Below are 12,577 nucleotides of genomic sequence, written 5' to 3' on the forward strand. Positions count from 1 at the left end.
TACATTTGGCAGAGGATAGTCTGTTTAGCAAATTCTACCTTGCACCAATTTATCTTTGAGTGTATTCTTTCCTCTGCAGCTCACTTGTACAAGTGCTCAGCTCTGCGAGAAAGCTGTGGGCTGTGCCTGAAAGCAGATCCACGCTTTGAGTGCGGCTGGTGTGTGTCAGAAAAACGATGTTCCCTACGTCAACACTGCCCAGTATCGGAAAGTAGCTGGATGCATGCAAGCAATGGCAATAGCCGTTGTGCAGATCCCAAAATCCTTAAGGTATGTTTGGGATGGGTGGGTGGGTTGCACTGGCAATGAAGAGGGCCTTTCACCATTCTCATTCTTAACAGTATACAGGAAATTGGTTGTGTCACAGGGTGCCTGGAAATACTTGGTCCTGTAATATTTTATGGACTGATAGGCATATCCTACAGCTGTTGGTATTAATCAGCTTTGCACACTACTGATTTCATGTTCATAATCCCTTAGCTTACCTAGCTGTGGTATCAGGGGAATTTCCTTGGCAAATCATGAAACGGCATCAGAGGAGGCTAAGAATTATAGGATTTGACGTGTAACACATCTGGCAGATACCATGCTGGGGAAGGCTGGTGTGTATAACATTCCTGTGGCACACAATGCTGCTGTCAGTTCAGACTGCTAGTTCTTCAGCTGTTACAAATACTTTCATCATGTCATTTTACTTTTTAGAGGCTCTTTTTAACAAATTTGGTAAAATTCTCTCTTATCCTTCATAGGTTTTTAAGAAGTACTAATGCTTATTTGATTATGCTACTGCTGTCATTGCCATGCTGCTGATGAAATGGTATAGAGGATGTGATTCAGTGGTTAGAATTAGATACATATCCTACATGCCATTTCTAGGACTCATTTTTCTCCTTTTCTACTTAGCTTCTCCCTGTGACTTTCGTTCTGCTCTCACTGTAGAATGGAGATGTTTAATATCAATCGATATTTGTGGCTTGCAAGAGTTCATTGTTCAAATCTGAAGAATTGCTCTGAGGGCAATTGGTCAGATCTAATGAATTACTCTCAGGGCAATTCCCTCTAATAGGCAAGGGCTGGAAGTAGATTTGGCACATATTCACTGCATTAGAAGGCATTTGTTTCTAGAGCACTTCTTGTATATATGAAACTCACGCTCTGAAGTCTGTCTGCTAAAATTTAGGGATAGAAATCAGTCACTATGGTAGATCAACATTCTCTGCTTTTATGAAGTTTCTACGTAGTTTCTCCTGAAGTATATCCATCCAATTATCTTTGCATATAAGAATAGAAAGGAGGAGATGAAAACAAAGGAAAAAGCAAAAAGTTCAGGAAACTGCAGTTTTCTCTGCTGCAAAGCTGAATGCCATTGAATATTAGTTTGAAAATGAGCTGTAGCCTTTTTAATAGTTTCCTTTCTCATTTTAACATGTTTTTGTAATTATTGAACTCTCTCTCTTTCCTCCCTCCCTCCCTCTCCCGCCCTCTCTCTCCCCCCTCCCCCCACTTCTCAATAATCTCTTCCTCTCATTTCATCATTCAGTTTTGGTCTCCTATTCCTTTTACTGTCCTACTGAATGGGATCTTTTTGTCACCACCCATCTCACCTGTATGGGGTCCCCCCCCGCTCCTCCTCTTTTGACTGTTTCTGAAGAATATAGGGGAATATGTATTTTTCTCTGTAGAAGAATGAGAGAAAATTGGTCCAGATCAGTGTTTCTTAAAATGTGGTCAGAGGAATCCTGGGGCCTCCGAGACCCTCCCAGAATTCTGCAAAATCAAAATTATTTGCCAGATATTGAAGATGTTTGCAATAATTTAAAATATTTCCATTATTACTTTTTATATGTTACACAAATATTTATGTTAACCTCTAATGGGTTCGATATTGTTATTTTTTATAGGATTCAATATATACGGTAATTCTATGAATGCCTCCATTTTAACTTAACTTATAAATTTAATCCATACAAACAAAAACACTTTTGGGATCCTCCATAATTTTTAAAAGTGGGAAGGGGTGATGAGAGCATGTCAATGAAATTGCAACAGCAGAAATCATAAGGTTAAGTCATACCTTTAATGGCTTTAAATTGAGCTCCCAAACTTAAACCTGCAGAAAGTAGGCATCATTCCCCAAGCAATAATATTTTGGTTCTTAAAAGCTTCATCCTTTTAAATATGAATGTTAGAATCCTAAATCCGGGTTCATGATACACCTGGTGCTAGTAATGAGTTATGGGCTTTTAAGAACCAATTGAGTGCACTATGTTGTGAAGTATCAGTTGTCATAGGAAAAGAGAAGTTTAATAACGTAAGACCACAATAAAATCTCAGAGCTACCAAGTGGGTATGGCAACATATGGATGGCTTATCTGCATTTTTAAAGTAATTGTCAGCATTTCATTCTACTACAACTCTACATTACTAAATTATGAAAACTAAATTAAGAACTTGTTCCTGCAGTTGTACACCCTGCATAAGCAGATCAAATAGTTTATTACTGTGTATTTTGGGTGTGTGGGTGTTACATTGTTATTACTTTTTCACAGATATTGCTGTGCAGGCTTCAAGAAAATGCAGAGATAGTTTATTTGCTAGGATCATCCAGAGTGCATGGAATCAGGGGTATAAAATATGCTATGCAGTTTGTTTGTTTGTTTGTTTGTTCATTTAATCCTGGAAAATACAAGTAGTAAAGTTACTTAGTATGTTACTCTTGGGAGAGAGACAGTGGATGAGTTTACACAGTAAGCTGAGATACTTTTAAAAAACACTCTCACACACACACACAAAAACCGCTTTGTTTATTAAGCCATAAATTGTGGATTCAGAGATTGTTCAGTTACAGTTACTAGCCAAAATCCAAGCAAAATTAAATGTTAAAGCTTACCTACTGATACCAACCTGTGATTTCTGCTAGATTGAAGGGAAATAGGGTTGAAGTACATCCATTTAAAATAGAAAGCTGGTGTCTGAGATTTTAGCTTTTAGAATAGAAGTGTTTGAATGCTGAAAAATAAATTCAGCTCTATCTTTTGATGCACTGCTCAGATAATGCCTTCCTCTTCTTTGATACATTGCCATAGAAAACAATTGAGGAGATTTGTGGAAGATCTTTGATAGGAAAAAAAAAGATGATAATCTGCTTCAGCTATAACTTCTCTAGTCTAATGCAAGCATTGTAGAAGAGCTCCAAGAGAGTCGATTTGGGAGAATAGGTGAGAAAATATTGTTCTGGCTGTCAGAATAAAAAAAAGCATTTATGTGATCTACTAATTAAATTAAGTTGCTCTTGATTGATTTGATAAGATTGTTGTGCTTACTCCTTCCCTTTAGCACCATAATTGTGCTAAGAAAGACTTGACAATTGCTATCTCTATTATTATTGTATTAAAATCAAGCCAAGTGATTGAGTGTGATCTTAATATTCCCACTTTACTCACAGGAAATTGAGAAATTTTGAGTTAATATTAAAACACTCTCCATGTCAGACCTTTATTTTGTCTTTTATCACTTTGGCATATTACTGTCCAAAATCTGACCCCAAAGTTCCCTTTCCTTTAAATTCTATTTTAGATATGAAGAACTGAATCTACCACATGAAAATGCTGCATTTTGTTGCCAGACTTCTCTATGATAAAGTTCCTTTTTCGGATCCCAACTAACATACACTTTGTTTGACTGCCAGTTGCAATACTGAAGCTGGGCCCATATGGTTGTGTTGTTTCAAACTTTGGCTCACTTCTCTGCCTCCAGTCTTACACTCTGTAGTTAACATTCTTAACTGCATGGACAGATCAGCTATTCTGAAATTAAATGGTCAAACAATCACAACGCTTAGTAGACGATTCATTATTTTCATATTTTGGGGACTGGTATTTCTTACATTCACTTGGCAGATATGAAGGGTTGTGCTCCAAAACCAATTAGAGGAAGAGGGCTGCTGTTTGTCAGACAGAGCTGGGGTGGGAGTTTGTGTATAAGAAGAGAACAAAATAGCTGGATTTTCCTGCCAGCTTTGGTTCCCAAGTGTCTTGTTTAACGATGACCCCCCACACACAATGTGTCAAGCAGTGTCAACTTTTTCCCAGTGTTGCTTCTCCCCAAACGTGTGGCCCTTGTCAGTTTTGCTGCAGTAGAGGGGAAATCTAACATGCCATGGAAGCCTTTTGCACTAATTTAACAATACCAAACCACATCACAACTCACCAGGTACCCAGAGGAGCCTAGTTTAGGGAACAATAACTCAAGTCGCCTGTTGTAACAGCTGCTTTATTGCATTCTGATTCAGGATAGCAGTGCATGATTAGATTAAACGTAGGTGAATGATAGACTCCTGTTTTCAAATTGTCTTGTCTTGTATAAATTCTAGAGCGTGGCAAGACTCCTTCAGGCCCTTGTCATAGTTAATCAATGGAATAACCTGCAAATCAGAGAACAAAGATGGGCTTTGTAGCCTTGGATTGATCATACATGTTGTCTCTGGGCAAGCAGCGACAGATCTGCGCTATGTCATATGGTCATTGTCCAGCAGAACCTTTTCTCCATCTGTCAATAGGTAGAGTCATTGTTGATGTCAATGAAATGGAAAATGACTTCATACATTGCATCTCGGAAGTTGTACTAAACTTTTCCAGGTTGGGAGTTGATTGAGAAATTTAAAACCTGGCAGATTTTGTTGATTCTGGGTTTTGGCCAAGTCAAAATTTGGAGGAGAGTTGTTCAGAGAGGTCGGGCAAGGCTGGTTTCTCATCTTCCCTCCTCCAACAGAGTAACAGAGTTGGAAGGGATCTTGTAGGTCATCTAGTCCAAACCAATATCATTTCAGAGAAATGGTTGTCCAATCTCTTCATAAGAACTGCTTCACATAGTCTGTGTGGCAGGCTGCCAGAAAATTTCCCTGCACTCTCATTTTCTTAATTCTCAAAATGATGTGCTTGAAATAAAGAATAATTGCTTAAGGCTAACAAGCAATAGAAAAACTCAGAGTTGCAGGGTGGAGGTGTAGTTGGATCTTCTGCTTTTAGAACTCAGGACACTGACAGGATATTCTAATCCCCCTTGGATCTTCCTAGCTCCTTCCTTTCTCTTCCCCTCTCCCCTTATTGAGTTAATGCATTTAATATCCGTCAGTCAATAATCTAGAACAGGGATGTCAAACTTGCGGCCCGTAAGATGGATACATCATGCGCTGCCCATTTCCAATGCCTGGTTTAGTGAAGGGGAAAAAAAGTTGTGATGTGTCATGTGATGCCACTATGATGATGTGAGTTGGACGCCCCTGATCTAGAATGATAGTGTTATCTATATTTGCATCCTCCCCTGGAAGTGTACAAACAAAATCCCTTCCCTTCCCTTCCCTCATTTCAGTTTGACCTCAACTGACTGCAACAAACTCTGGTGTCTCACAGTATAAAAAAATAGAAATCCCCAATAGAAGGCATTTGATTGATTGATTGATTAATTGATTGATTGATTGATTTTGTTTGCCACCCATCTCGCCACAGGGTGACTCTGGCCGGCTTACAAAGTTAAAACCAAATAAAACTGTGTGTGTGTATGTGTGTGTGTATTTATAGATCATAACTTGCACTTTGAATCACACCTGGAAGCAACTTGGCATTCCACAAAGTGGGATGGGCATCATTGCATCATTGCCCATCTTGTTACATTCTTGGCCAGTTGAAGCTTTGCAGGTTGTCATACTTCTATGAAAGTGATTCTTTAAATTACTTTCTAGCTACAGTGCTAGATGTAAGCCTAGAACCAAACAATTTGGGCTTACCAGGCTTTGGGAAACTTGCTTGCTTATGACTCATTATCTCCATTAAGATCAATTCAATAAATGGTTTTTTTTAAAAAAAAAAAACAATGATCTGGGCATTTAGTGAAGTATAACTTGCAGGCTGACTCATAAACATAGAAATTCCTTCTCTTGGAGACTTGCCAATTCCTGTGCATTTGTTAGAGTCAGTATAAAGCTGTTCCATAGGCAGCACTGGGAGGCTTTGTCTTGACTATACTTTTATGTCTTCTGTCTATTTTTAAACATAAAGTGTTTCCTGAGTATTTAAGAGTTTTCAGCAGGCAAATTAAGAATTACATGCATTCCAAAGCTCTTTCCTATTCCCAAACCTCCTCAGTTTAGGAAAGGATGCCTTGTCTAGGATCAGATCTTGATTTTGCTAGGTCCTTTTATGCTGTTTGAGCCCTGGAGTCCCTTCCCTTGGTTTGGGGTTGTGGTGACCCAGAGGAGCTTTCCCAGCTGGGTGCCCATTAATCCTTTTTATCACTTGCAGGTGTATGCCAAGCACTGGGCCCCAGCAAAATGTGGTGTAAAATTGCCCATAATTACCTTGTTAGTGGCAATGGTGGGCTTGTAACACACCGCTCATCTGTCACCGCACTGGCATATGTCAAGCCACACCTGTCCGTTTTATTGGGAATCATCCTAACAAATGAGCCATATCATGCTCTGCTGGGGCTTTCCTCCTTCCCCAGCTGGTGCTGGCAGAAACTATTGTATGCTGGGATATTCCAGAATTACTAGAGAAAGAAAAGACCCATTTTACATGAGTTAATTGGTGTCTTCTTTGTAAGGAAGGCTCTGAAATGATGACTTTTCTTTTAATAATTCATAGCATGGGAAAAAATAGTAGGCTTTCAGAGAACATCTAGGGTTGAACAAGAAGAATGCTAAGAAGGATTCCCTGGGCCGTCATGAAGTCCAATGCTAATAGTATAAGCAAACCATATTCCAGTGGAATATGAGTTTATGGTTGCCATTTTCATATTCTGATTGGTTCAGAGGGATATATTGTGGTAAGTTAATATAGTAAGAAAATGGACTATGTAATAGTAGAATTTAGGAGGAAGAAAGTATTAATATTGCTGCTTTGGATGATAGAAACTTGTTTTGAACTATAGAAGGGCTGCCTGAATTTTAAATAATTATCACTTCAATTTTAGTTTTTCTACTGATAACCTCACTGTAAATGGCAAACTTTAGAAAGTTATAGTATCATACTTATTTGTATAACAGTGCTATGACAGATGTTTTGTTCATTGCAGTGGGTCTGATGGATTTCATAACAGTCTGCTTTGTGTCTTCTTAGTTGTTTCCTGAAACAGGCCCCCGACAAGGTGGAACTCGGTTAACCATCATTGGTGAGAACTTGGGCCTGAAGTTTGATGATGTACGCATGGGTGTACGGGTTGGCAAAGTGATATGCATCCCTATTGAAAGTGAATATATCAGTGCTGAACAGTGAGTATCCTTTAAATTACAGGTGACTGTAGGATATAAAAATTGATTCATTTATGAGACCCTATATAACTGTAAAAAGCAGAAGAGTCAAGATTTGTGTACTGCCAATAAGGAAAGATGGTTATGATTTTTCTTTTAGAGTGTTAGTCACCATCAGCACTTCTTGATTTAACTCATTTTAAAATGACTGATTCTTATTTTGGAAAGAGCCAATGTGGCGAAGTTGATAAGGCAGCTGAACTCGGATAAAGATTCGAATTCCTGCTTATCCATGAAGGTCACCAGTTCATGCTAGAAGCAATTATCTTTCAACCTAATCTTCCTCATAGGATTCCTGTGTTTATTAAATGAGATGGCAAGTGTATAAGCATTTCTCTGAGCAATTTCGAGGGGAAAAAATGAATGGCAGGATAGCTTAAAAATAATAATGCCAGATCCTCCTCTGGGTTTGGTTCCACAAAACAATGGCAAAATAATAAGGGGAATGCCAAATCTTCTGTGACATTCTGTCAGAAAGATTCTTCTAGTTTCACAAATCATTTCTGGAAAATATTGGATGGTAAAATATAATGATTCTGCGAGTTGTTAACAGAGTTTTGATTTTGATAACAAAATGTACCTGTGGGGTGGGAGGGTTTGGGAAGGGGGGGAGAGAATGTTTTTTCACCACATAGTTTGTGTTAATTTAAAATCCCGCTTTGAGTTAAATACGAGCCAGACTAAGGTTGGTCAATTCTGGCTAGCCACATACATTCTGTGTACTATGCTCTTCAAATTTACCCAGTTTAAAATTACATAGAAAAATACAGAGCAATTTTAAACACCAATAGGATGCATGGTAATAAAAAAAAAATCAATGTAGGATCATTTAGTGGGTGTCTTTCTTTTTGCTTGTAGATAGTAAATCAAAATACAAAGCCAGAAATGTATAGGAATATTTTCCACTGCTTAACTTATGGATGTGCATTATATTACATGAACACATACTGTGATAGGATGGGGGCGGAATGAAAATAAATGGGTTTTTTTTCTTTTTAGTTGTGTTAAATTTTAATTGATTCCCTACTGAGTTAAATTATACTCCCCTTGTAATATTTTATGTATTCTGCAATTTTAATATGCCTATTGTTCAAACACCAATTTGATGTATGCTAAGACATAATTTGCTGAAATTGTTAAATGGCATTTAATTAAAATAACAACAGCCCATCAAAATAGAATGACAAGATTGAAAGAAAGAATCAAGAACACCAGAAATATTTGGCATAGGGATATGGCTAGTGATCTGCAGGGTAGCTACACTTCATATATGTAACAAGAGCACTGACATTTCTTGTGTTTATAACACATTCAATTGGTGTGCCTTCTGTAGGATCGTCTGTGAGATTGGAGAAGCCAGCCCCAGCAAAATTCAAGATGCCCCTGTAGAAGTGTGTGTCAGAGATTGTTCTCCCAGCTACAAGGCCATAGCTCCAAAAAGCTTCACATTTGTGGTAAGGTTAAAATATTAGACATTTGCTTTCGCCATCCCATCTCCTCCCGAATCCCATTTTTGCCCCACGGATTTACTTTACTAACTTTTTTGGTGGACAGCATATTAATTTAATTTGGACATTATATCCTAACCTTTGTAAAAATATGCACAGAAGGGTTTCCAAGAAATAAATTACCAGTCAATCTGTTCAGCCTTAGAAAGTTCAAGACATTTTTGCTCAAACTGGGATTCTTGTGTGATTTTAACTAGAAAAGTTTCCCATCTTATAAATACGACTGGAGCAGTCATTAACTAATTTAGATTGGACTAGATCGAGATTTAAACAGCAGTATCTCAATGGTGGGCTGGTTCTTTTCACTGATTTAGAGCTTGGCATCTGCTGATAGCAATGTTTCTAAAATTACTCAAAACTGTGAAGCAACTAATGAGACTTTGGCTGGTTAGAATCATTTGTCATTTACTAAGATTGTCCTATATAGCATTTATTGTTAAACAGGTGTTCTCTGACTAGTAGAGGGGTACAAATAAGGGTGACCTCTCAGAATCGTTACTCTCTGAATGATGGCAGTTAGAGCTAATTTTTTTTTTTTGAAAAGCATCAATTTGCCTACCTGTAAGGCACTGTAAGGCATGGTGGCTCAGTGGCTAAGATACTGAGTTTGTCGATCAGAAAGGTTGCAGTTCGGCAGTTGAAATCCCTAGTGCCGCATAACGGAGTGAGCTCCCGTTACTTGTCCCAGCTTCTGCCAACTTAGCAGTTTGAAAGTATGTAAAAATGCAAGTAGAAAAATAGGGACCACCTTTGGTGGGAAGGTAACAGTGTTCTATGCACCTTCAATATTTAGTCATGCCGGCCACATGACCACGGAGATATCTTCAGACAGTGCTGGCTCTTCAGCTTTAAAATGGAGATGAGCACTGCCCCTAGAGTCAGGAACGACTAGCACATAAGTGCGAGGGGAACCTTTACCTTTAAGGCACTGGTAATATATGTGCATATGCAAGTGTATAAAATTATAATACTTTTACCCAATATTTTAATTACTTGGATGTTTAAAATGCTGAGCTTTAGCCAGTTTAATCTGTTGCTTTTAATTGTAGCCTTATTATTTCTTTAGTCTCCTGTTTTATTTATTTTTGTTTTATAATTACTTTGTATTTTATCTGCTATGAACGTCAAAAGAACTAGTTGATTGTGGTATTGTACAAGTGCAAACAATAAGATTATAGAAAAATAATTGTATGTGAACTAGCACTGAATTATCACTGATACCCTCATAATTGATTTTAGGTTCTGAGTTTAACTATGTATCATAGCAATGTGATAGCCGTAGTGCCTGAGATGTGAAGAATTTTCCATTTTTATTTTTTTAATTTGTTGCTTAGAAGCCTTTCCATAGTTCCTTTTGTTATGCTTGTACCTTAAGGCTGTCTTCTGAATGCTGTGAACTGACTATGTTTCCTTTTGACAGGCCCCTACCTTCTCACAAGTCATCCCAGCTCGTGGGCCTCTTTCTGGGGGCACCTGGATTAGCATCAGAGGAAGACATCTCAATGCAGGAAGTAACATCACAGTGACCATTGGAGGACAACCATGTGCTTTTGCAGGGTGAGCTTTCTTGGTTTGGGGTATAAATGGTTATCAGGCACTACAGTTAGTCCTCCATTTGCATCAGTTCATTTAGTGACCATTCAGAGTTATAACGGCACTGACATGACCATTTTTCACAGTTACAACCCCATGATCATGTGATCCAGATGCTGGGCAATTGGTTCATACTTATGACCGTTACAGAGTCTCGGGATCATTTAATTACTTTTTGCGACCTTCTGACAAGCAAAGTCAATGGAGAAGCAAGATTCACTTAACAACCAGGTTATTAACAACTGCAGGGATTCACTTTACAACTGTGGCAAGAAATGTGGTAAAAGGGAGCAAAACTCACGTAATAAATTCTCACTTAAAAACATAAATTTTAAGCCCAATTGTGGATGTAAGTCGAGGACTATCTGTATATAGAGAGAAGAAAGATTGGAATGCATTGAACTAATCAATTGCATATATGTACTGGGTATAAACATGTGACTACAATGTGAAATAAGATAATATTTCTAAGGAGCCAAGCAAAAATTTCTGTGTAGCTTGTGGAATTTCTTTTCATGGTTCATTAAAAAAAGAAGTAGAAAATCCAAAGAATGAATTCCTTTTCCTTATTAAAAAAAAACCACAAATCCCTGAGCCATGAAGTGGATAATTTTTAGATTAGGGATGATAATGGAGCGGCTCTTTAAATATTTTTGTGCAGTAATTACTGGTTATCAGCCTTAATCGCTGCTGTTTGCAATCGCTGCATGATGGAGAACGCTCCAGAGTTATGTCAGCTTCAAGGACTGTGTGTGTTTTATTTTGTTTTTACATTAACTGATAATTTTAGCAGAACTTCCCAAGAAGATTAGAGTGAGTGGGTGGGGAAGGACCAGATGCAGAGATTAATATTTTATTTGTAGAAAACCTATTGTAACATGCTTAAAAGACAGCCAAGCCCTGACTTTTCGCAAGGGAATCCTAACATTCATTCCACATTTTTTTCCCTGTATAAATTCAAATATATTACTGTAAGGAAATTGAACTAGTAAAACTGATAATTCACCTGATAATTACTAAGTTCATCTTATAATTTATCAGTACCTCAGCTTTTTGGTTGCAATCTCTGTCCTTCGCACAAGTGAAATTCTATAACAGCACAAGTCACCAACTGGGCATTTCTATCTATGCTTCTTAAGTGGGGAAAAAGAGATTCTTTTTGCCTATGTAGGAGCTTTCCACATCTTTCCAGTTGCTTTGGATTACTGCAGTTTTAGCCTTGTTGCAAGTTTTCTGTTTCCCCTGAATTTATTTACTCTTGTATTTACTATATTTTTAGCATGCTCTTCTCTGCCAGGAGTTCTTCCACATTCATTGGATTTCCCGATTTTTTTTATAACTTTAAAATATCTTTCCATAGGTGTATCAGATGGGATGTCAAATTATCTTTCTTGTGCATCCTTTTTTGAAGAGTAATAAATGCCCGCACCCATTGAGAACTCTTATCAAAGATGAGTCTCCAGATCATTTCTCTTGCTTAGGGTTAGGGTTAGGGTTAGGATTGCTATTGAATTAGGCGGCCTTAGAAATCTAAATTATAAATAAACAGAGCACCATCTATAGCAGGGGTAGCAATAGCAATAGCAATAGCAATAGCTGTTAGACTTATATACAGCTTCATAGGGCTTTCAGCCCTCTCTAAGCGGTTTACAGAGTCAGCATATTGACCCCAACAACAATCCGGGTCCTCATTTTATCCACCTCGGAAGGATGGAAGGCTGAGTCAACCCTGAGCCGGTGAGATTTGAACAGCCAAACTGCAGAACTGCAGTCAGCTGAAGTAGCCTCAGTGCTGCATTTAACCACTGCGCCACCTCGGCTCGAGTATTAGACTCGATTTCATTGAGGGCCACATCAGGGTTGTGTTTAATCTCGGGGGGCCAGGGTGGGAATGGCGAGCTTGACATCACTCATGTCAGGGCCCAGGTGGTGGCCTGAGGGCTCTGACATTGAAAACGAGCTCCTGAGCTCCGTTTTCAGCTGTGACGGCCTCCTGCACTCCTCTACCAGCAAAAATGGAGCTCGGTAGGGTTGCAAGCTCCATTTTTGCTGGCAGAAGCGCCATGGACAATTCCTTCACTGTTTCCAGGGTAGCCCTGCAGGCCAGATCCAAGCACCCCATGCGCCAAATCCGGGGCCTGTGCCTTGAGTTTGACACGCTTGATCTATA

General features: G+C 38.5%; 1 protein-coding gene across 3 annotated transcripts in view; it reads left to right on the top strand.

The window, feature by feature from the left end:
- Nucleotides 1-12,577, top strand: part of PLXNA1 (plexin A1) — a 385,871-nt gene that overhangs the window by 300,350 nt on the left and 72,944 nt on the right. For all 3 annotated transcript variants that reach the window (XM_032209248.1, XM_032209249.1, XM_032209250.1), the window contains exons 12-15: nucleotides 80-270; nucleotides 7,116-7,267; nucleotides 8,640-8,760; nucleotides 10,235-10,371. In XM_032209248.1, coding sequence (XP_032065139.1) covers nucleotides 80-270; nucleotides 7,116-7,267; nucleotides 8,640-8,760; nucleotides 10,235-10,371 — 601 coding nt within the window. The remainder of the gene's footprint in view (nucleotides 1-79; nucleotides 271-7,115; nucleotides 7,268-8,639; nucleotides 8,761-10,234; nucleotides 10,372-12,577) is intronic.

This window comes from Thamnophis elegans, chromosome 2 (assembly GCF_009769535.1).
Source record: "Thamnophis elegans isolate rThaEle1 chromosome 2, rThaEle1.pri, whole genome shotgun sequence".
Lineage (NCBI taxonomy): Eukaryota > Metazoa > Chordata > Lepidosauria > Squamata > Colubridae > Thamnophis > Thamnophis elegans.